Genomic DNA, 24,927 nt, shown 5'->3' with positions numbered 1-24,927 from the left:
TAAGTCTTCAGAAAAGCCAGTGAACTTTCACTTCTTTTTTTGACCCAATTCTAACTGGTCATAACAGTTTCTTCATGAAGTTCTGTTCATGTGTTTTTCTATGCCTAAATATGTTTCATTTGAAACTACCTATTAGTAACTTACCTATTAATAATTGTGTAATCAGGCTCTCATGTCTCACTAATTTTAATGCATATTTTCAATTTCATTTCTTCAAAAACATTTTTTCCCATGAAAATAAATCTCTGTGTAAAGAGTGCAGGAGATTATCTGTCACCCAAATTATAGAGTGTATGGACCAGACTTGTTTCAAGACAGGAAAGAGTAAATATTTTGACAAAGTTATGCAGCAAGTTTAATTTGAATTCTAAAAATTCATGTTACTGTCTTTAATTTTTTTTGAAAGCAAGATGACAAGTTTTATTACATAATTTTAAATATATAAAAAATATTATCTGTATGTAAAGAATTGGATACAGAGCCATCTCTGTATCTGGAAAGTTGATGCTGGGGAAGAGGGTGGCAAAGAGATGTAAACCTTTAACAGGCTTTTGTTTTTCTCTGGGATGTCTTGAACTTATCAGTTCTGATACCTTTGAAAGCTTCATTTCATATAAAAAAAATGTAATTTTCACTCTCCAATTTTGTAGACTTCAAACACTGATAATGTGACAAAAGAAATCTTTGCTGTTGTAGTAAGCATTACAATAATGGGGAAACTCATCCTAAAACATCAGTTTCCAGAGTATGTGTTTCATTTCTCATGAAAACCTATGTGCAAAGTGACTGCTACACACCATGTTTTGATTTCTGGAGTGGGTGGAGTTTTGTAACATTATTTAATTGCTTTAGTGAAAGAAAGGTTGATTAAAAAAGAAAATTGATCCCTCTTGCGTACTAGAATGCATGTTCAAATTTTTGTCAAAGCTATTTATTTAAAAACATTGAAAGTACTAGAAAAATGTGTTTACTGTCACTAATACTATATTTAAGTATAAGAAAACTACCTCACAAAATATTGAGATAAAATTTTAATTATTTTTCTTCCTTTTTCTAACTATAGAACCAACTTCATACCTTCAATGATGTGTGTAATAATGAGTCATTAGTTTCAGACACAGAAACGTAAGTAGGAACATTATTATGAATACTTAAAGTGTGCTATATGATTGTAGTTTTTCTGTATTGTTGTTATGGATTATACACAGTGGGGAGTAGTGATAATCCGAGGCATTTATTAGAAATATTCTAATCAGGGGTTTAATAAATGGTTGTAAATGGTAACTTTAAAAATATTTCTAAATGTTTCTGGATTTTTTACTGTCTTAAAAGATAGAGTCAAGGTAACCTTTAGAAAATTGTAGATACTGAAATAATAAATACCTGTAACGGGCCATTATCTCTATTGTGATGTATAAATAAGAACCAGCTAATTCATACCCAAGTAGTATTATTGCCATCCTCTCATTTCTCCTGATGATTTAGTTAACCCTAAATCATGACTTGTCTTGCCATCACTGGTTCCCAGCCTTGTTATTAGTTTTCCACTGAGTCTAAGAGGCTATGCTATTTATTGTTTTTCTTTAAAGTCCGTATTTGTATAATTCAGGTGAGTTTAACAATTCTGAAGGGGACTCCCATACATCTTCAAGAAGATTCATGTGTGGGATTGTATTCCAGTGAGGAAGTGTATTGATTTTTGTAGTAACACTAAACTTAATGTTAGAACTATCTAGAATTTAGACAAAAGTATGTCTTTAGGTAGTTGAAATAACTGTTCTTTTGAAATAATAGGCAAAGTATGTAAAATCTAGGATTTTACTTGTGATATGCTCTTCACGTTTATCTTGGGGGTTGTATCCATGTACATATATCTGTCTCACTACAGACACACACTGTCCACTTTCTTTTGCTCATTAATGAATAGTCTGTTACAGCAGCAGTTGGCTTACTATTTTGTCTGGGTAGTTTTATTATGGGTGGTTTTATATTAACACCTGCTTATTGAAATCTGGCAGCAGTAAAGACCACAATACTGTAGATTTCATGTAAATAACTTGAATATTTGAAGTGAATTTTATGGCAATAGGTTGATACTTGAAAAATAAAGAATCAGAATCTAGGGCAGTTTTGCTTCCATAAAGATGTGAAAATACCTTGAGAATACAAAACAAATAAGCTCTTGTGATCAACTTTTTCTTGTCCTTTGTCACTAAATCAATACATGAACATGAATCCATGCTATCCATTTATTTCAAAGTAAATTTTGATACATAGTGTGAGGAAAAAAATTAAAGAATCCTCTTCAAGTATGACACAAATATCTTAGTATGATCTGATGAAACCTGAATGTACTGTCATTAAGCTCATGTACTTGCATTATTGTAATAAAAGTAATTGTACATTTATTACTTTAATATTAATATAACATATACTTATATATAATTATTATTTTTACTTTTTTTTTGCCTTGGGAGAAGTGTTGGATTTTTTCCAAAGCCTCTAGTTCTCTAGCAGTAGAATTAAATACTACAGGAGCATAACATGTTGAGTATGTGAGGTGGCTTGGTTGGCTAGGGTATTTTCAATTTTGTACTGCCAGTTTAGGGTGTATTGTTACACTTGGACTGCCAAACCTTGGTTTTATCTATTTCTTCTCCTCCTTCCTTCATGTTGAAAATCTGAAACTGAGGTGTTTCTTGGTTGGTTTATCTTCTGAAACACATTGTGGATGAATAGTTTTTAACTAGTAATAACTAATTAAGGAACATTATCAAGAAGTTATTCTGCCAGTAAAACCTAATAAAAAGCTGTTTGATTTTCTGTGTCAAATGTAAAAAAGGAAAGTTACCGACAAGGGAGAAAGAGAAGGGTGCTCAAATTTGCCTGCAGAAGAGCAGATGTACTATGCAGGAACATCAGAGTTATTTAAAGCTGAAGGAAATTGTCAAATTCTCATTTGGGATATTACTTTCTTGGCAAAGGCATCTGTAAACAGCCTGTCATTTGAAAGGAATGCAGCGTGAACAGAAGACCATCTTTTCCACTTTTGTAGTATGTGATTTTTTTAAAATCTGATTCCAGTCATTCTGGTGTTTTACCTGAAAAGTTTGGTACAAATCAGTGTCAAGTATTGCTGCTCATCTTCAGATATCTTTTGAAATCACTGATTTCTTCCAGCCAAATAGTCACAAAAAGCTGGTGCAGAAGGATGGGGAAAATGCCTGACTTCCACAGTTTGTTCAGTACAAAGCTTCCCTCTCATTAGAGACTCTGTTCCTGAGAAATTTTTGAATAAGAAGGCACTTACGGAGTTGGCAGTGATTGAATGAGCAGCAAAAGGAAAGCTTTTCATTCCTATTTTCTTTCCTTAGTGGAGAAAGGAAGTCTAAGATTTATTTTGTACCTCTGTAGCCTCTGCAGATTTATCAAAGGAAGATGTTTTACATTATGTCTGGTCATCCCCATTATGTGTTTTGACTTTTCCAGATGCATTTGGAACTGTCAACCTTTGGGATTTCTCCTTCTGTATCTTGATAAGGTGGGTTTGCGGGAGGTATCTTTTTTTTTTTTTCTTTTTTAAAAAGAGCTGTCAGTTAGTCCTAGCTCTTCCCTTTTGTTTGGAATTATCATTGGGATTTTTTAGCAAATATTTTGCAACAGTAGCTTCCCACTTTTATTTGCATGGTTGCAAATTTTTCCATGGTAGGACAAGCTAAAGCATCTTCTGTCTAGGAAAACACTGGATGTCACAATTTGCACTTGAAAGCAGTGGAAAGCTAAGACAGAGAAATCTGTTTTCTAGCTGTAGGTATCTGCATGTCTTTTTAGATTTGGTTACGTGACTGTCTTCTCTAGGGTCGAGGGTTTGCAGTGACTGAGTATGTGTATTGTCCAGATATGTGCAATGTCTCAGAGACTCAACTTCATAATATCCCTCAGAGATGTATTTTTAATTTAGCTATTCCTCGGTCTTAAGGTAGAATCAAATTCTTTGCAATCTAAGGTACGGAAGAGTATGAAATCTACTGAAGCTAAAAATAACAAGACTGAACAGAAGAGTCTTCAAGTCTTTGAATAGTGATTCCTAAAACTATTTTGCTAATGTTGCTTGGTGAAAAATTATCATGTCTTTCAGGGAGGGAAAGGTTTTTTTGTGCTATTTGGACCACAAGAGGAAAAAGTGGCGTGTTTTCCTGAATGAGGACACTGTTAGCTTATGGAAATAACATGTGTAAAGAGATATTTTGTTTTGCTCTTCACTTGGCAGGCAGCCAAGAATTTCAGTTTCAGGATTCAGGTTGATGCTGAGGTGACTTCCGCCTCATTTTAAAACTTGATTACCCTCACTGTATTGGCTTTGTGTGGCAAGGTTTTGGTAGTGGGGGGGGTTACAGGGGTGGCTTCTGTAAGAAGCTGCTGGAAGCTTCCCCTGGAAGCTTTCCCTGTGTTTGAGAGAGCCCATACCAGGCGGCTCTAAGACGGACCCGCTGCCGGCCAAGGCCGAGTCAATCAGCAATAGTGGTAATGCCTCTGTGATAACATTTTTAAGAAGGGGAAAAAAAAAAGTTGGGACAGACGGAAAATGGCAGTTGGAGAGAGGAGTGAGAACATGTAAGAGAAACAACCCTGTGGACACCAAGGTCAGTGAAGAAGGAGGGGGAGGAGATGTTCCAGGCACCGGAGCGGAGATTCCCCTGCAGCCCCTGGTGAAGACCATGGTGAGGCAGGCTGTCCCCCTGCAGTCCAGGGAGGTCCACGGTGGAGCAGATCTCCACCTGCAGCCTGTGGAAGACCCCACGCTGGAGCAGGTGGGTGCCCGAAGGAGGCTGTGACCCTGTGGGAAGCTCGCGCTGGAGCAGGCTCCTGACAGGACCTGCGGATCTGTGGAGAGAGGAGCCCACAAAGCAGGTTTTCTGGCAGGACTTGTGACCCCATGGGAGACCCACGCTGGAGCAGTGTGCTCCTGAAGGACTGCACACCGTGGAAAGGACCCATGCTGGAGCAGTTCGTGAAGAACTGCAGCCTGTGGGAAGGACCCACGTTGGAGAAGTTCGTGGAGGACTGTCTCCTGTGGGTGGGACCCCACGCTGGAGCAGGGGAAGAGTGTGATGAGCCCTCCCCCTGAGGAGGATGAAGCAGCAGAAAATAACGTGTGATGAACTGACCGTAAACCCCATTCCCTGTCCCCCTGCACTGCTTGGAGGGGGGGGGTTGGTAGAGAATCCGGGAATGAAGTTGTGCCCGGGAAGAAGGGAGGGGTGGAGGGAAGGTGTTCTGAGATTTGGGTTTATTTCTCATTACCCTACTCTGGTTGATTTGTAATAAATTGAGTTAATTTTCCCCAAGCTGAGTCTGTTTTGTCTGTGACAGTAATTGGTGAGTGATCTTTCCTGTCCTTATCTTGACCCTCAAGCTCTTTGTTATATTTTTCTCTCCCCTGTCCAGCTGAGGAGGGGGAGTGATAGAACAGCTTTGGTGGGCACCTGGCGTCCAGCCAGCGTCAACCCACCACATTCACTTAAAAAGCTTCCTACAGAGTCATTTCAGGTGTCCAAAATTCCTTTCACCCCTGAAGAGAAAGATCTGGACTATTTCTTCTTTCTTTTTGCTCTCTTGCCTTATTTATTGAGATATTGAACTGCGAGTTTTGTATTGCTTTTTCTGTTCACCGCTGTTCTCTTAGCTCGTGTTAACTCTTGCTTTCTCAATTTTTGTCTAAGCTCACCAACTGAATGTATGGCAGCATCATTTAAACACCTCTCTCTATTTCACATTCCAGGGTTCTTTTCAGATTTTCTCTGAAAAAAATAGTAGTAAAGTTTTTCATTCAGCTCACTAATGTTTCTAGTGGTATATGCGGTAGTTTAATAAATATTCAAGATTATGTCAGAGTGGTGCTTTTGGAGCATCAAATAAGGAATTGTGTGTTTATAAACAAAAACGTGTGCTTGAGTGTGTGTTGGGAAAGTGCCTGCTATATCCGCTTTGCATTGCCAGTCCTAAATAGTTGAGATCAGTGTTTCCCATCCATTGTTATGTTGTAGATGCTATTTCAGTGATTTTATTAAGAAATGTTGTTCTTCATCCTTTGCAAGCTGCTTGTTATATTTTTACATTTTTTCTTTTAAGGTTTCACCTTATATTTTTCACTGATGTTGCTGACATGCTGTTGTATTTCATCCAGTACTGAGGTGGTCTGGTTTTGTAGCTGCATGGTGAATTGTGTTGGGAATTGACTGGTTGGATAAATAAGGTTTTCTTTGGGGGGGGGGGGGGGGGGCGTATTTTGCCGTGGGATTTGTTCCTGGATCTGGGTCATCATGTGGCTACCAAGTATTGCACCACAGCCTTAGATTAAAATGTTTTTAGGACTTTAACCCAGTCCTCTTATAGAGAGGCATTCTTTGACCTACCAGGAAAATGCGTAAACCATAGTTTCCTTTTGGATAGTTTCCTTTACAATAATGAACAAAATTCAAGCTCTAATACTCGCCTGTTTTTAAGTACAGTTCACAAACATCAGGTTATATCAGAAACTGCATAGCTTCCACTCTTCCCTGCAGTCTCATGGAATGCCTGAGGAAACTAATGTCAAAAGTGCTTGAATTTCATTTCTTGGAAGTAAAACAGTTACTTTTGACAGACATGAATGGTCACTAGATTTAAATTAAAAGTCTAGGGGGAAATAGATTGAGTCTAGAGATCACATAGCCCAACACGTTGTGTAGATTTCCAGTGTGAGAAAGATTTAGAGACAATTAAACTAGAGTAGCTGCTACCTTTACTTTTTCATTCTCTTCTCCTCTTCCCTCACCCACAGCACACCCTCGTAAAGAGTATCATGTTCTTTAAATGACTTTTCCTCTTGCTATCTCAATTACTAAATCCATGAAAAGTAGCTAATACATGTTACTACCAAGGTGTATGTTCTTACTATGAAGGTCTATATGACTTAGATATCCAATTTGTAAAACAGTTCTTTGTACTACTACTTTTGTGTTAGAGGAAAAAGCATATCTGTACTTTGATCATAATGCATGTTTTTCACTCTGTTTCCTTCAGTATGAAAGAGGAAAATTTTTCTATAACCTTTGGAAGAATCTTTTTTAAAAGAAAAGTTTTTACAGAAAATTGAGTTCTTGCTAAGTTGCCTGCATTGTTGTGGTATTGTATAGTAATAGTCATGTAATAATTTGTGAATTGCTCTATGAAAAAATACTTCTAAATTGCAAAAAAATACAGACTATATGAAAGAAATTTAAACATAGCTAGAAGTCTAAATTAAACCACATTGAAAAACATGAAAATTATACTTTAAATCTTCTAATAAAAAGTTACCCTAGGTTGCCCTGCTTATTGGGGCAACTCAGAACTTGATGAATTTTTATGAACTTGAGTGTATCTGAAATTTTCAAGGCTATAGGGCTTTTGATAATTATTAAAGTAAAAATGCGATAAGTGACAATATACAAACTTCAATCATAGGTTAATTTATTCATAGGCTGGCAGTTTATTTTTATTTATATGAAGTTCTGGAATAGCTTCTGAGTTAAGGTTCACTCTCTTTGAAAGTGAGGAAACTTATCAAGGAGCTGGAAAACCACTAGATGGAAAAAAACTTTTCCTGAAATGGAAGTGTTCAGGAAATAAGTCAGACATCCTTCATTCACACTGAAATTAGCTTTCTTTATTGAATTCTTGAATCTGCTATCATAAATATATTTCTTAGTGTATCAGAGAACAAAATACTTAGTGCTGGTAATAACTTCGTCATTTTGAAATGCAGTATATTTAGTGATTGGTGTGCCCTCAGCAAAACTTTCTGGGAGGAACAATTCTCTCTGGGAAACACAAAGACTGCATTCTGCCTTTCACAAGGATCCTCTTGTTTTTGGTCATCCTCAACAAATCTGTATCAAATGAATGTTTACCTTCAGAAATCTGAGATGTCATTTTATCACAGTTGGGCTCACCAGTAGGATAAAGAGTTTTTTGCTGCTGAGAATACATCTATTAAAAAAAAAGGCATTCATTCAAAAGAATAATCCATTATTTCTAAGAAGAAAAATGTTGCAGATAAGCAATGGAGAACTGCCATACTAATTTGATAAAAGGTAAAGGAACTCAGTCTATAAGAGAGTTTTTGTTCTTTCCTTTGGAGTAGCTAAAATGCAACATATGACTCTGGATACAATGTCTAATGGACATTGTGCCACTAGCAGAAGTATTTGGTTTAAACCTACACACTCAGCAGTATGTCCTTTCATATTAACAACGCCTGTGAATCTAGCAGTATTTATCTGGGATTCATTCTGAAAGCTGCAGGTTTTACAAATTCAGATCCAAGGAGAAATTAAGTGGTCCTGGAACAAAATTACCTTAATTGACTTGACTTAGGTGTTAAGACTTTTGCCTCTTATGGAGGACCATATGCAATGATTTTTTTCACATTCCATAACCAGAAGTGCGTCCATTCAAGTCTCCTGCATCTAGTGGATGTATGTGCACTCATGTGACCAGATCTGTCTACCTTTTATATGTGCAAAATGCAAACTGAGAGGCTTTCTGCTTATATTTTGGTCATATAGCAGGACTTCTGCCCCACAGCAAGGGGAAGCAATGTGTAAAGCCATAAGAAGGAGCTACTAGGGGTTAACAGGCCATAAGTTCAAGGAACTTTTTTGCAGGCTGCATTCAGTTTTCAGTGTGTGGGTTGGGCATCTGTGATTAAAGGTGAATTTGTAATAGTGAGTCTACCAGCTGTCTGACAAAAAGTAATGGAGCTATAGTTTCTTGAGCTATATGGGCAATGCCACTATGGCCACTTTTGCTTGTCAGCATGGAGGCAGGTGGATAAGAGCATTTTTTAGAGCCGTGTTTGTTGCTAAAGGAGACTGTTAGCACATATTCAAATGAATAATAAGTTCCTTTAGCTGTAAATTCTGCAAAATCACAGCTTGCATGTGAAAAGGTCTTACTTCAGATTTTGTTAGACAGAAATCCAAGCCCTGAATGAGTCTGTAATCTGGATGCTTCAAGATTTGGTTTGGGGTAGGCATCTTTGGGGTGTTGCAGGGGGTGGTTGGGTTTTGGTTTTGTTTTGAAATGAGTCTGCAGGAAGTTAAGTAGATCTTGATTTCATGGAATAGGTCTGTCTTATCTTTTTCATCCCTCTTTGAGCAGATACCCTGTCAAGCTGACTTTACAGTATGAGAACTAATTTATTAATAAGCTCTAAGTGATACTGTTGGTAAACTGTTGTACCTTGCAAACCTGTTATTACTTAAATGTTAGGGGACATATTTTTTTGAACAATGTATTAGATTCCCCATGTCCTGGAATTAGAATAGAAGAGGACAGTGTAGGAATGGTGTGTGTTGAGTAATAGGAACTATGCTGAGTTCATCCATAGGGATCAGGCAATTCAAGACAATTGAAGAACTGGCAACATGCCCCAGAAAAGTGAATCCTGTTTGGAAAACCTGCAAAGGCAATCTCTTTCTACCTAAAGAATCTTGTTTTCTTAGTGCGGATGATAAAGACTGGCAATCCTGGAATTTTAATAGTGACCGTAAATGTGACACAAGATAGCAGTGGTAAAAATAATTCTTCGTGTAGTCCTCTAAGACACCCCCTCCCTCCCATCCTCTTTTCTGCATGAAACAGAGCGCTTTTATTCCAGGGCCATTTAAACTACGGGCTGTGCTTTAAATACTGTGATGTCCTCTGATTGCTTCTGGTGCCAAAATCTGGGTAAACAAATGTTTGCTTGAAAAGAAGAAATAGAAAGGAGCTTAGGCACTAGTTTACAGACAGAGCAGCCCTTTCTGGAAGTTCAACTTCTGTTTTGCAAAATTCAGTTTCCTTGTCGCTGTTCTGTTCAAATGTTTGCTTATGGATTGGCAGTGGGTAAAGCTCCCTATTGTTATGGATGAAACAAAATGAGAATTTGGAAGTACCTGTATGCTACGTGTAAGTATGACTATGGAAAACATAGCTTTTTAAAGCTATATGACTTGCTATTTATGCAAGAGAATCTAAAAAAATTTAAGTGGTTTTCTTTAAAAAAAATTTTCTGTCACTCCCACCTTTAGCTGGATTTGTGAACTCAGTAGTTCTGGAATTTCATTATAAACTTGGGTTAAATAGCAGTGTTTATCAAAATCTTACCTGTGAGGTCTTTGAAAGTGGTCTGCAGGTGGTCTGTTGAGCTCTATTAAGTAATAAAATGGTGGAGTTGTTGGTTATGTGTTTGCTAATGATCCAGAGGGGTGAGTGGGAAATGTTGATATTTTGCATTAGTCTTCCAGCTAAAGAAAAAAATACAGAAATTGTTTGCTTCCTACCTGAATGAATGAATGTTGAGTATGCTTTGTGTTTAAAAAAGTTTTCATATGCTTACTACAATTACAGATGTTAATTTGAAAGACATGCTGTGCTACAGAAGAGCACAGTGTATATATTGTAGACAGTTTAATTTTACATATGTTTCCACTCTTTTTTCATCTCTAGGTCAATTGCAAAAGAGCTTGCAGACTGGCTTATCAGCAACAATGTAGTTGAGCACATTTTTGGACCAAATTTACATATTGAGGTTTGTATAAAATTATTATTTTTAGTATAAACATGGAGGAGTAACTTCTTGTTCTAGTAAATCTTTCCTCAATATGTTCTCACTTTGCAGATCATCAAACAGTGCCAAGTGATTCTGAATTTTCTTGCAGCTGAAGGGAGACTTAGTACTCAACACATAGACTGTATTTGGGCTGCAGCACAGGTATACATAAAATTTTTATAATTGCAGGAGTGATTAAAAAAAAACAGAAAATGGCAAGTTGCTTTTGTTTTACATTCGTAAAGCTGAGTTTATTACTTTTTCTTTTCTCTCTGAGTGTTTTGCCGACTAAAGTTTTAAGTTAAGTAACTGCCACAATTACTGTTAGATGCAAGAATTCACCTGGGCTACTTTCATACAAGAAAAAAATGAAGTTGTATAGCAAAGACATAATGTTTTCACTAAGAACGGGTATGAAGATTGTAGGGTAGATGTAATATTTTTACTCTTGTGCTAAATTGCCTTGCTCCCATGTATCGTAGCTTCCATTTCTGTTACTCCTGGTGGGAACAATCAGGTGAAAATTGTGGCAGTGAAGTTTACAGCTGTACTACAGTGCTGAGGTTAAAATCTATAGAAGGCACTGAGATTTTATTTTTTGCTTAGTAAACCTGGAAACTCTGATAGGCTTTTTTACTTCAGAAGGATATGTGTTTGTTACTTTAATGGATTACTATGCTTTTTATTTTAGGTTGTGAAGTTTTTTATTTAGGGGATTTGAATACAGTAGACATTTTGACTCTCTGTTGTGGAAACTGTTTTTCCATGGTTTCATTCTGCCTTTATTATTAAAAAACAAAAACAAACGACAAAAAAACCAACAGAAAAACCCCAAACAAACAACAACAAAGAAACTCAGGAAAAACCCTCAGGGTTTCAGTGTCAATTTTTCTGAAAAATACACTCAAAATGAAGGTCAGAGAAATAAAATTGATCTTTTTGAACAGGTATAGGGAGCATACTTTTATACAAGTTAGAATTTGAAGGTGTTTTGTTTTTTTTAATGTGATCAGTATTACTGTGTAATTTGTTTCAATCAAATACTACTGTATACTCATTCTGAAACCTCTCTAGTCCACTGTCATTATAACATGCAGCTGGTATGTTAATAAATGCTCATTATAACAGCATTCACTCTAATACGCTCCAACAATTTTCTGTATCAGAACAATTAATAATTACTTATTTCATTTACATTTTTAAAGCAATATTTTACTTTCCTTGTTTTCACCCATATAGTAACTCACACTAGTGTTAGACCTCTGATTTTTTTCTGTCTTTTATACTATTTTAATAACTTCACGTAACTACCCAAATGTGATAATTCTTTTACAGTTCACATGTTCATTTTGGCATACTGATATTTTCAAAATATGTTTGATATCAGAATTATGTCCTGATTACTTCCTATAAAAGGTTTAAACTTCTAATGTTATTTAAAAGGCTGACACCTTTAGACAAAAAAAAATAGAAGGCCTTAAAGAATATATTTTCCACTTTTTAAACTAACTTTTTGACAAAAATTTATCTTCTCTGAGTTGAAGCGGGTACCTCAAGAAGTTTAAATGCATCCTTGTATCGAACCCACATAATTTCATTCCAGTTCGAATCCTGTGAAAGGTGACCTGTACCCCATAAACTGCTGTCACGGATATTTTTTTTTTATGCTAGGAAGGGAAAATAAAATAAATAAGGATTGAAAAAACCCTTTTTGTGGTGCATATAAGGTAACCAACATTAAGAATGTTTTTTCTAGAAGCTTCCTGTAACCGTTATTTTATTTTTTGACTATCAGCTTCCTTACAAACATCATGAAAGCCTTTGAGTGACTACAAAAAGCAGCATTTAACCTAAGGGGAAATATCTAGGAGCACTGTCACTTCAATGTGTAAATAGAGTAGTTAGCTAAACACATTGTCATATTTTTTGACATCCATTACTAGAAAGACAAAAGAATTATAAATAATCTCCACACTGAACTGTGTGTTTTCTCAGTCTCATATTAGCCTGTAATGTCTTTATTTGTATTTACCACTGCTAGTAAGGTAATCATTGCAAATATTATTTCCTTCAGGATTTAGCATATACACTAATATTTTAGAAGTTATATTTAAGTTAAAATACAAAATAAAATTCCAGTTCTTTTCACCAAATCTCTTAGAACTGGAACTAAGGAAGATACTGTTATATTTGATTTCACTAAACCTTATGTGCTTTGCAATATAAAAATGAAATTTAGTCAAAATTGCAAGTCTGGTGTAGTTTGGAGTTATTGGACAAGTGCTTCCTGAGAATTTCTGCAAAGATGTTCTTTAATTGCTGCAATTTTATCACTTTGAATTTTTTTTAGAGGTTTATTTTGCGGTTCCTGTTATCTTCTCTGTTTGTTTGTACTTTGTAGCTAAAGCACTGCAGTCGTTACATACATGACTTGTTTCCTTCTTTGATCAAAAACTTGGACCCTGTGCCACTTAGACATCTTCTTAACTTAGTCTCAACTCTTCATCCAAGTGCTCACACTGAACAGGTAAAGACAAGGCAAACAAAAGCACTGTAACCAGAAAAGAAATTATGTTAGTATATTAAACAAGTGTTATGGATTTGTCTTTGTCTTTCTAAAGGAATGCATGTAAAAGTAATACTCACTAATGCATAAGAGAGGAAACTATGTAAGTAAAGTTGTCCTGTTTCTTCAAGTAGGCCTTTTCTGGCTTTTGATTTATAATCTTTTTCAGAGATTTTTGAAGACTGGATAACCACTGAGAAGATTGTAACACCATGCCTAAAGTTAAAAAGTGTTTCACACAACATTATTTTGTGCATGCGTTTATTTTGATGAGTTTATTTTGGTAAACTGTAGTATTGGCACGTAGAAAGATTAACAGTGGATCTTTGCATACAAAACCTACTGCTTCTTAATGGCACTGTTACTTGGTTTTGTTTATAGACCTTGTATTTGGCATCAATGCTTATAAAAGCGCTGTGGAATAATGCACTAGCAGCTAAGGCTCAGCTGTCAAAACAAAGCTCTTTTGCATCTTTACTGAGCACCAATCTACCTATGGGAAACAAAAAAGGTATGTGGTTTTCCAATAGATCTGGTAGTTAAATTTTTAATTTTCATAGTCTCCTTGTTGACTTTGGACAAAAAGGATGTATAGAATTTTTACTTGGAAGTATTTTTAAAAAGTGTCTTACTGGCATATTTTTCAAGCAGAAGTTGAGGATAAAGATGAAAGCATTAAAACTTTGTGAGCACATTTGGAAAGCTTTCTATTTCCAATCAATTCTGTTTGTGTATCTAAAGTAGTATGTATTTTTCTTTTTTTTTTCTTTCTTTTTTTTTTTTTTAAATTCAGAGGATGGTCCATAACTCATCAATTAACTATTCTTGTTCTGCTGAACATCTGTAACTTACATAGCTACATAAAATCTTACAAAAGCTTATCTAATTTTTACCTAGCTTTTGATACTATGTACTATTTCTGCATTTGGTTTTTGGTGTGTTTTGGTTTTTTTTTGACTTGACTGTGTATTTCCCCACAGTCATTAGTAAAGGTGCTGCCAAGCCATTTTACTGTAGTTTCCCTTTCTTTTCCTACTGCTGATTTTTATGAATCATGGACAACTATATGCTGACAAAAAGATTTTTAGTCACTTATTTTTCCATCCTGCTTTTTTCCTTCAGAAGAAGAGGAGCTCAGAAGAGCAGCCCCTTCACCTTGTAAGTATGGTTTTAGAAGTACACCACAATCTGATACATGTGATACTACAGTGTTTTTCTGCAGCTATCGAATTTGAATGGAAGAAGAACTAGTAAAATTTCAAAATTATTTTTTTATGAGAAGTGAGATGAAAATTATATTTCATATAGAATCTATGAAATTCATATAGCTCTGCTATACACTGGCAAGAAGAGACATCAGAATACACATTTTGTAGTAAAATGCTCAGTGTTCTAAAAAGAATTTTTAGTGTTTAGGTACATGTTTTGTTTGAGTTATGTCTCTTGTTCAACTGTTTGCAGGAAGAATGCTGTTAAGTTCAACAGTTGGGGCAGTTTTATGTAATGCTGTTACTTTCCAATTGAAATACATCACAAAGTAACTGGGAAATGTGGTTTTGAACTAGGGTCACCAGCAGCAAGCCCTCAGAGTAGTGACAACAGTGACACCCATCAGAGTGGAGGCAGTGATATTGAAATGGAGGAACAGCTTATTAACAGAACAAAACATGTACAGCAGCGACTTTCAGATACAGAGGTAGGAGTGTAAATCTTAGTCTGTGAATTATGTTACTGAGTTGCCTATTATTAGCTATGGAAATAATATTTTTTCCGTAATCACTTCAAAACCTGAACAGGTACATAACATGTATGCTTACCTGCAGCAGGATAGTGGATAGCTAGAATCTTATGTTCTGTGCAGTTTACATAGAATATACTGTACCTTGCCCATGAGCAAGGATGCTACCAAAAAAACACCTTAGACAAACAGATTCCTGCATTTAAATTGTATTTCAGTAAGATCAATCTTCTGGTAAGGGATTGCATGACGTATTGTTTGTGTGTCGCTCTGTGTATGTGCAAAGCCTGCATATATAGCCCGTTACAAGTAAGGTAATGCAAAAATTAAATTATTAAATGTGAATCTTTCTCAGACCATTGGCAACCAAACTGAGAAAGAATGAATGAAGACGTGTAGATTTGACACACTTGTGTTTGGATGATGATGTTGATTATGTATTTTCAGTGGTGTTTTATTTTTCCATCAATCTTAAAAAAATAAATAAATAATTTCAGGAATCCATGCAAGGAAGCTCCGATGAGACGGCCAACAGTGGTGAGGATGGCAGTAGTGGTCCTGGTAGTAGCAGTGGTCACAGTGATGGATCCAGTAATGAGGCAAACTCCAGTCATGCAAGCCAGTCCGCTGGAAGCCCTGGCAGCGAGGTGCAGTCTGAAGACATTGCAGATATTGAAGCTCTCAAAGAGGAGGAGGACGAAGAGGAAGATGATAGGAGTCATAATCCCCAGAAAAGCAGTAGGAGCACAGATCTACGAAGCAGGAAACTGGAATCACAAACAGGCATTTGTCTGGGAGATTCACAAGGGGCATCAGAGAGGAGTGGTGCAAATAATGGGGCAGGAAAGGACCATGTTTTTAACTCTGACTCTGTGACACCGGTGGATAATCGAATTAGAATGCTAGATGCTTGTTCTCATGCTGAGGATGCAGAGCATGATATGACAGGTGAAATGAGCACTGCTCACATTTCACAAGGGTCTCAAGATTCTTGTATAACTCACACAGGGGACTTCCTTGGGGAAACTATTGGAAATGAATTATTTAACTGTCGACAGTTCATTGGGCCACAGCATCACCACCACCACCACCACCACCACCACCATGATGGGTAGGTAGCTTGACATTTCTTCTGATTCCTTCTATAACAAATAAGTGGTAGCAAAACACTCAGTTTGGGCAGAAATGTACATGGATGTTTTGCTATAGTTATGATAATTTTGTCTAATCGAGGTGATAGTTATTGCAGATAGTTACGCAGTAATCTGTTTTGTTAGCATCTGATAAAGATTTTTGTCAAGGTTTTGTATTGAATAAATAAGACAATGTTTAACAAAATGTTAAAATTGTTTTGGAAAATGCTGTATTTAGTTAACATTAAAGAAGTCAATACAATCGTCATGATAGTGAGCCCTTCAATTTATCTGTAATTGTTTTTCAAATTCATATGAAGGTCTGCTGTTCAGACAGATGATTCATCCTGACTTTAGCTTTAGGGAGATGTCTACTCACTTGTAGTCTGCTATAAACAACTTTCTCTTTGATACTGTCCATTCTAATATTCTTCTTTTACAGGCATATGGTTGATGATATGCTAAGTGCAGATGATGTCAGTTGCAGTAGTTCCCAAGTCAGTGCAAAATCAGAGAAAAATATGGCTGATTTTGATGGGGAAGAGTCTGGCTGTGAAGAAGAGCTTGTACAGATTAATTCACATGCTGAGCTAACATCTCACCTTCAGCAGCACCTTCCGAACCTTGCCTCTATCTATCATGAACATCTTAGTCAAGGTAAGAGTGATAAAAAGAAAACAGAAAAACACTATACCTTAACTTGGTTTTATATAATTTTTAATTAGTCTCCAATAGTTAAAATAATAAAATTATTTTAACCACGCGTGTATTTGCTCAAAGAAACCACAGTGACTACTGAGATTTTGCTGTTTCTCCAAGGGATGCACTTTTGTATTACACTAGATGTAGCTGTGTTTGCCTTTTTTAATTTTTTTCCCCCATTTCCGCTGGACCTTTTAATGCAAGTTAAAACGAATAAAGGCACTAAAGAGTTACTAAAGTAAAAAGAAAGGTGGTACTGAAATGCAAGGGTTTTGTTGGCTTTTTTCTTTTTCTTTTTTTTTTTTTTTCCCTCTTTGAAACCTTATGCGATTTTTCTTCTGGTGGGTGGATCTTATTGTGATTCTGTACATTTGTCATCTTAAATGAATTAAGCATAATGGGCTGTACAGAGGATAATTTTGGAAAAAAGAGTTAAAATTTAACTTGCCTATCTTGGGGAGCTTGCCTTAAAGGGCATTTTATGCTATTTCATCTTACACTGCCAGATCTTCTAGTTTACTTCAGAGTGCCATTTAAGATGCTACTAAAACACTTCTCAAGAATTATATCAACTTTCCATATGATATTGTGGCAGCCTTATTTTCTGTTTTATCCTCCTTTTAAATATAATGGAGGGTATGGTTGGGAAGGGTTTGACATTTTTCTTCACTGATCAGGGAGAACCAAGTTTGCTATCTTCCAGCAGACAGTAAAACCAGTACTATTTATATCTTTTCCTGAAACACAGTTGAGTAACAAGTCTCTCTTTTCTTTAGGCTTAACATTTCTTGTTATGTGGAACTGAACTATAATTTCAGCCTGACATTGAAAATTGGGAAGGATTTTTTTTTTCCTACGCTACAGAGTTGAATAAACTACTAAAACTTTGTAGTTAAAACATGCTGTAAATCAGCATATTTTTTCAATGTTTTCCATAGATATTACACGTTAGTGAAGATCCAAATTATTGTTTGAGCCTGAGGCCTGCAGTGCAGATTATTTTTGACACCCCTAGTTTTGCACGTGCAAATACAGTGTTCTGCACGTAATCTAAATTTTCTACTTGACTTTGCTGTTACATGAAAATAGTTATCAAATAGTAGATAAATGAATGGTGCCAGCTGTGGCCACATAGAAGAAAGAAAATGTCTATCAGTGTTTATGAAAACATGATGAGTTTCTAAAATCATGCGCTTTGATACTCTATTGTGTATAAAAAATGGTGTTTGTTTTTCCTGTTTTGTAGTTAGATATAGGACATCATGCAGTACAAGGGGAATTTATTGGAATGTGCTTCTTTCTTGCTTTCCAACCATGGTAGTTATAAAGATACTTTCCTTTGGACCACAGCACTACAGAAAGACTTAAGAAATATTTTAATTACACTACAAATTAAAGCAAATTAAATTAAAAGGCAATTGCATCTGCAGTTCTTCAGTACTGTTTTTATTGCACCTTACCATTAGCCAAAACCAGCATAAATGTTGGCTTAACTGTCCTGTTGACTTCTTATATGGTTGTAACGTTTTGTCTTCTTTTAAGAACCCATATGTGGAAAAAGGCTGCAGTTACAGTGTTGTTGTATGCACTTTAAAATAGCCAAGTTTACAAATAAAGCATGTTGTTGTTCATGCACTTAGGGAATAATGTTCAGGTTAGATAGTTCCTTCTCTTTATTCATAATGATCTTTATATTTTGTTCAGGACCAGCAGTTCATAAACATCAATATAATAGCAATGCGGTGACGGACATTAATTTGGATAATGTTTGTAAGAAAGGAAATACCCTTTTGTGGGATCTTGTCCAGGATGAAGATGCAGTAAGTTGAATACCAGAAAATAATATTTTTTAAAAGAAAAAAAAATATATACTATTCAGTGACCTTTCTTTCTACTTGCTGTAGATTCATCTCTCTGAAGGGTTAATAAATGAAGCAGAGAAGCTGCTCTGTTCTTTAGTATGCTGGTTCACTGACAGACAGATTCGAATGAGATTTATTGAAGGCTGCTTAGAAAATTTAGCAAACAACAGGTAACTTAAATTATCTGTTTTTACATTTATCTATTTTTGTAACATATAGGAAATCCAAGTTGACTTTAACAGTTATTTAATTTTACAGGAAGACAAGTTAAACCAGACAAAAGAAAAAGTATAAAATAGTTTTCAAGGTGTTATGGATATATCTGATGTTCCATTTTTCTATTCTATCAGTGTGCTGAATTTCTCATATTGTTCCATTTATCTGTTCTCCCTCCTGCCAGAGTTTACTGCCTTCCTACCATTTGGTAAAGTTGGGTCCACATCTTAGCCAGTTGAGTGCAAGGTCAGGTGCCTTAGCATAAGCATTTTGAAATGAATATTTAGATTTTACATGCAAGTGGCTGAGGAACAGGCAAGTTCTTTTCCACCAAGTCTGTTGTAGGGTCTAATTTCTGTGAAGAAGCAGATGGAGGTAGAAGTAATACCTTGACCTCAGATAACTTGTTTTAATACCAGCCAAAGCTGTGAGATTGTACAGTTTGAAGACTGGCAAAAGTGGAATTTATTTTGTTGATATAACCAATCAACTGCTGGACATCACCTGCAGTGTTATGTTGTTACCTTTTTGCTAAGAACTGTATCTGTGGGATGTTACAAGTATTCTGAGATATTAATTAATAAAAGAAATGTGAAGATACTTATTACTGATATGAAAGTTCTGTTACATGCAGTTTATGCACTTGAGTTTTCCTAGATAGTTGTTTTACAATACACACCTACTTGTGTCTATAATTACTTTGAGGCAGATTTATTTCTGCTATGTCATGTTTGTAGAAAAAAAAGCTCATTTTGCTGAAATTTCGAAAGATAAATATTATGAAACTGAAAAATAAGAATTTACCTTTTGAAACTGAATTTTGAATAAGTAAAACATATACTGTTTTATTCTTATACCTGTCCAAGAGTTGTGTGTCTAAGGTATTACATGTTAAGAATTTGAAGTATGTGTAGTTCAGATTCAGAAAACTAATTGGCTGACATGATGTGCTGAACTTCGCACAGATAACTCCAATGCTTTCAGTTAGCCTGTTTGCTCATTGAACTTGAGCTTCTCAAAGTAGTTTTAAAATTGACTATTTTAATTTTGTAGCAATCGTATATTGTTGTCATTTCTCTCCTTCTCCTTTAGATCAGTAGTAGTTTCACTTCGTCTTCTTCCAAAGCTGTTTGGTACATTTCAACAATTTGGGAGCAGTTACGATACACATTGGATAACAATGTAAGTAGCCCCCTGTCCCCAACAGACTAGACCAACAGAGGTGATGACATTTACGGAACTGCTGCAAGGCTTGCTCCTTTAGTGTGGTCCAAATTAATAATGACCTAAGGTTATTATCTGTCTGTTATCTGGCCTGAGCTTGTCTAATCATTCAGGCCTGGATTTCTTCATAATACGCACTAGTGTCATAACTGAGGTGAAGACTAATTTGTATTTTTTTTATCCCCCCCCCCCCCCCCCCCAATCTCAAAGGACTTGCAGACAGTACTAGACATCAAGTAATAGTATATTGTAAAAGGTTGTAATAATTTGATGTTATGTCATTGTGTTCTGATAGTATATCAAATGCTTCTCAGTAATAAAAAAATCTAGTTTATAAGAAAACCTTTGAAACGTGAAGATACATCATATAGCATTCCTTACTTGAACAAACTATATAACTAGCTGGTCTAACTATGGAGAATGGACTACTGGAACTTCTGGGAAAGATTACAGTGATTATCAGCAATTTTTCTTGGCATTTTTGACATGACATTTAAGTATATGCCCAGTTCTGAGTTTTGGCTTAGACTTTTTCTGAATTAGGGCTTTAGGAACAGTTCTCATGGTCTCAAATGGGAGTGTTCTGTCAGTCCTATGCCTGAAAATAACAACATTGTGGAGCCTTATGGATGACAAGGAAGAAGAGAGTACTGTACTGGAAAATAGTCCTGAATTCATGGTAGATGGAAAATGGAATGTTTACTTTGGGTTTATGTATATGCAAGTTTCCTATAATAGCTGTCTCACTTCTGTAGCTTTTCTGATCTTTTTAAGCAAACCATAATACTTTCTGCCCTTTAAATTGACACAGGTGGGCAGAAAAGGAACTTAATATGATGAAACTTTTCTTTGATAATTTGGTACACTACATTCAGGCAGTCAGGGAAGGACGACATAAACATGCATTGTAAGTACACAACTGGCTTTGAGTGTTTGATATTTTATGGTTTTAGATGTTTCTTTTCTGCTTTTCTTCCAGTGCTTCTGATGTGTTCGTATAAGTAAATAGTTTCTGTAGGGACATTACATGCTTAGGGAGACAAAGGTCTGTAAAAACAATAACATTTTAAATAGCTTCCTTTTCCTTAAAAAAAACCATGTAACAACTCTCATGTAATTTTTGTTGAACATTATATTGTGTATTTGTTAACAAATAAAACACACAGATTTTATATATTTAAATCAATTTAAAGTGATTTTGTATCATAAAACTATTCAAATGTTTTAGTTTTACAATCTCTTATCATTAACCTTTGCAGTAGTTTTTTTCTATTTAACACTTGCATCTGCAGTTTCCAATCTGTATGATTAAAATTAGGTGTAGATATACAAGTGATACAATTTCTAGCTTCTCAATCCCGGAGGAATAGACTATTCACGTTTTGACAGATGTCAAAGTAAATATGTAAATATGGGCATCCACAACTGAAAAATGTTGCTATTTATGGGTCAAATATTTACTTCATTATACTGCTTTATATTGGACATTGCTTTAGTGAGGAATTACTTCAAAAGCTGTTTGAATTGCTTTAAATTCAGGAAAAATGATACATTGTTCTTCTCCTATGACTATTAAGCTTCTACCTTATAAATAGAAATAAAGTTAATATGTTTTGAAAATATTTTTGTAGAGAATATATATCAGCTGGGATTGGAAATTCAGAGTAGAAATACCAGCATTTTACAAGTTAGAGAAAAAATTAAGGTCGGATCCTGCAAGGTGCTAATGACAAAATGATGCACTTGAATTGGACTGTATACCAAAAAACCCCCACTCCCACCCCCCCAAAAAACAACAACAGTAGTACCTTATCTAATAGTGACTAGTGTGTCATTCCACTTTTTTGGTGTGTTTCTGTAATGTGTACAACTGGAGCCTAGACTATATACTGAACTAGAAGCTCAGAAGGAAACTTATAAGCAAAAATTATTTAAGCTTTTAAGAGGCAAGTGTATGAGTAGGAAAAAAGTTATGACAATAAACAAATAAACTTCCATTTTTATACAAATTTAAATTTTAGATACAGCCACAGTGCAGAAGTTCAGGTTCGTCTTCAATTCCTGACATGTGTGTTTTCAACTCTAGGATCACCAGATCATTTCAGTAAGTATTTGAGATTACCTTATCAGTGAAGCACCTTATAGTAAGGCTCACATAGTTCTTAACAATCAATGTTAGCTCAAATAAGTACGATATTTTAAACATACAATTTTAAATAATCTCTGATACTGTTTCAAAAGAAGGAAGATTTTGGTTCACGTCCATAATGTTCCCAGAGATCTTTTACTGGAGTGCACTGTAAGTTGTGATACCAAAAAGGAATAATTCTTTATATTTTAATACTGTCAGAAATTGGTTTACACTTTTGTGAAAGTAGCATTCTATATGATAGTTGATCTATACAGATGCTCAAATCTTTTCACTCTTAAATTTTACTTTCCACTTTTGATGTGGCTGATGGAATTCAAAGTCGAACATAGTTTTCTTTGGTTTTAGTGACCCTTGGTGGCTTTCCCTTCCAAAAATTCTTTTGGCCGCGCTCTTCTTAAGCCCTTGTAAACTAATAGCCTTCAGTGTTGTTTCAGCATCAGCTCTGTACAGACTTTCAGTTGATTGTATATTGAGGTCATTTTAATAAATGATTGAAGGGAGGAGTCATTTGGGTATTCTCGTTATAGGTAGTAAAAGTTGGCATACAATGCATGGCTTGTCCCTCTGGTCATTAGAGTACAGGAAGGAATGAGAATATCTGTAGCCAAGAGAAGAAAAAAACTTGTAACACCATATTTGCTATTGCTGATAGGATAGCCACAGTTCTTCTTAAAGAAATTTGTTGAGATCACAAATGTTTATGTGCCAGCTAAGGAAATAAACCTACTGTTCTCTTGAAAGGAGAAGCAGTGAAACAGAGATACTCTTTTCAGCCACAGTTGGTAGGTGGTGTGTTTTTCTTTTGTTGTTTGCAAAAACTTCTTGTTCTGACAAAAACTGTTCTGATTTTTCTGTATGTATTCTTGGGTTTTGTAGAATTTTGCTATATATTTGATGTTATAAAGGAGTAGTTAAAAATATTTCCCTAATTTTAGGGTTGAGTTTAGAACAAGTGGACATACTGTGGCACTGCTTAGTAGAAGATTCTGAATGTTACGATGATGCACTACACTGGTTCTTAAATCAAGTACGAAGTAAAGATCAGCATGCTATGGGTATGGAGACTTATAAGCATCTTTTTTTGGAAAAGGTATGTAGAGAGTTAATTGCAACCTTATAACTCTAGTAAAAAGTGTTTCTTTCCATATCACCACTATTTAATGTATTTAAAATTGTTTCTATGAAAAATATGTCTTCAGTAGTATGGGAGGGCCCCACTTGTCATGCAGTGATTTTTCTCTGCTTGGAGGGAAGAGGGGAATGGATTGGCATGAATTCTTTTCACATTAGTATTTACTTGAGTGTTTCTTTGCAGATAGCCTATGTGTTGTATCTGAAGCTAGGTAGCACTTTGTTTCAATTTGAAAAAAAAAAAAAGACCACCCGAAACTATACTTTCCTTTATGATATATAGCTTTCCTGAATGAAAAAATGACTTGTTCCTTTTTTTGGGAGGGGCATATAAATCTCATCAATATGTCCACTGAAAATATGAACATGCAGCAGTAGAGCTTTTTGCAAGGGGTCCTGTCTATTTCAACAGATGACATTACAAAATGGATCGATTGTGCAATAATTAATGCAGTCTAGTTCTTTTTCAAGGTTATACAGTTTTTTGTCTAGTTTTGTAAGTGTATGGATTTTTTTGAATGGACATGTCAAGTATGCTAACAAATTGTCCTGCTGTTGATAAGTTAAGTAGCTAATGTTACAATAATAGTTTTTGTTCCCTCTGCACTGTTACAGTCCAAAACAGTGGTAGCTAAAAGATGTTTTTTTAAGCCAATTATAGTTGATTTTTTGTATCATATATAAAATTCAGAGAGTGTGATCTTTTGCAAGAATAAATTCTAATTGATCTACTACATTCAAATATGAATGATAGTAACAATGACATTTTTCTGTGGTAATGAAATAAATATCCTGTAATTGCTATCTATTCCATCAATGAATTTTTTTTTCCATACTAAAGTGCATTCATTTTATTTAGATGCCACAACTAAAACCTGAAACTATTAGTATGACTGGCCTAAACCTCTTCCAGCATTTGTGTAATTTGGCTCGATTGGCTACTAGTGCATATGATGGTGGCTCAAACTCAGAGGTAAGCCTAGATTATGTGCTCATGTTATTCTTCTTTCTGAGGGAAGGGGAGAATTAAATTGATTCTTTGCAATTACATATCTCTTGAGAACTTACTGACTTGAATATTGTTTACTGGTTTGAGATAGTAATGTCACAGCCTGTAGTGGTGGGGTCTGTACAGATTTCTGCCTTGAGGAGAGCCCTGGGAGCTCAGGACTCAGAAGTTCCAAATGTGGGACAGTGAAATGGAAATAAGAGGCCAATGATCCTGACCTTTCCTCATGACTTTGAGCATGTGTGGCTTTTGTGTCTAGAGGCAGAGATAGGAAACCACAAAGAAAGTGATACCTGTTGCCTGCATATGTTTGTGCAGTTTATCACATTCTTAGCATAACTGAACTGTATTCACTGTTGTGTTTAAAGAATGGGTTTGTAACATTTACTTTTATAAATAAGATTCAGATGACATTGTTAGACGTATTTAATTCTGACTAGAATGTTGTAAAATGTATCTTAGTTTATGATAGAAGTTTTTCTTGTAGTTTTTCATACAGAGAACTCTCTGAAATAAAATGTATAGGATATTTTTCTGTGAATTGATTTGACAGAATTTTTAATTAAAATTTCTGTT

The 24,927-nt window shown here is 35.4% G+C and overlaps 1 protein-coding gene across 9 annotated transcripts in view; it reads left to right on the top strand.

Annotated features, from left to right (window-relative positions):
* USP34 (ubiquitin specific peptidase 34) overlaps positions 1-24,927 on the top strand; it is a 141,936-nt gene that overhangs the window by 47,409 nt on the left and 69,600 nt on the right. For 6 of the 9 annotated variants that reach the window (XM_075035415.1, XM_075035411.1, XM_075035413.1 and 3 more), the window contains 16 exons: positions 1,064-1,125; positions 10,516-10,597; positions 10,688-10,780; positions 13,020-13,145; positions 13,566-13,695; positions 14,307-14,342; positions 14,750-14,880; positions 15,420-16,033; positions 16,498-16,712; positions 18,462-18,577; positions 18,662-18,789; positions 19,928-20,017; positions 20,871-20,966; positions 22,081-22,163; positions 23,147-23,301; positions 24,202-24,315. In XM_075035415.1, the coding sequence (XP_074891516.1) occupies positions 1,064-1,125; positions 10,516-10,597; positions 10,688-10,780; positions 13,020-13,145; positions 13,566-13,695; positions 14,307-14,342; positions 14,750-14,880; positions 15,420-16,033; positions 16,498-16,712; positions 18,462-18,577; positions 18,662-18,789; positions 19,928-20,017; positions 20,871-20,966; positions 22,081-22,163; positions 23,147-23,301; positions 24,202-24,315 (2,271 nt within the window). The remainder of the gene's footprint in view (positions 1-1,063; positions 1,126-10,515; positions 10,598-10,687; positions 10,781-13,019; positions 13,146-13,565; positions 13,696-14,306; positions 14,343-14,749; positions 14,881-15,419; positions 16,034-16,497; positions 16,713-18,461; positions 18,578-18,661; positions 18,790-19,927; positions 20,018-20,870; positions 20,967-22,080; positions 22,164-23,146; positions 23,302-24,201; positions 24,316-24,927) is intronic. The other 3 variants (XM_075035410.1, XM_075035417.1, XM_075035412.1) reach the window with 2 other exon arrangements.

This window comes from Buteo buteo, chromosome 9 (genome assembly GCF_964188355.1).
Source record: "Buteo buteo chromosome 9, bButBut1.hap1.1, whole genome shotgun sequence".
Lineage (NCBI taxonomy): Eukaryota > Metazoa > Chordata > Aves > Accipitriformes > Accipitridae > Buteo > Buteo buteo.
Note: the sequence above shows the minus strand (reverse complement) of the source record. Positions and strands in the feature narration are given on the sequence as shown.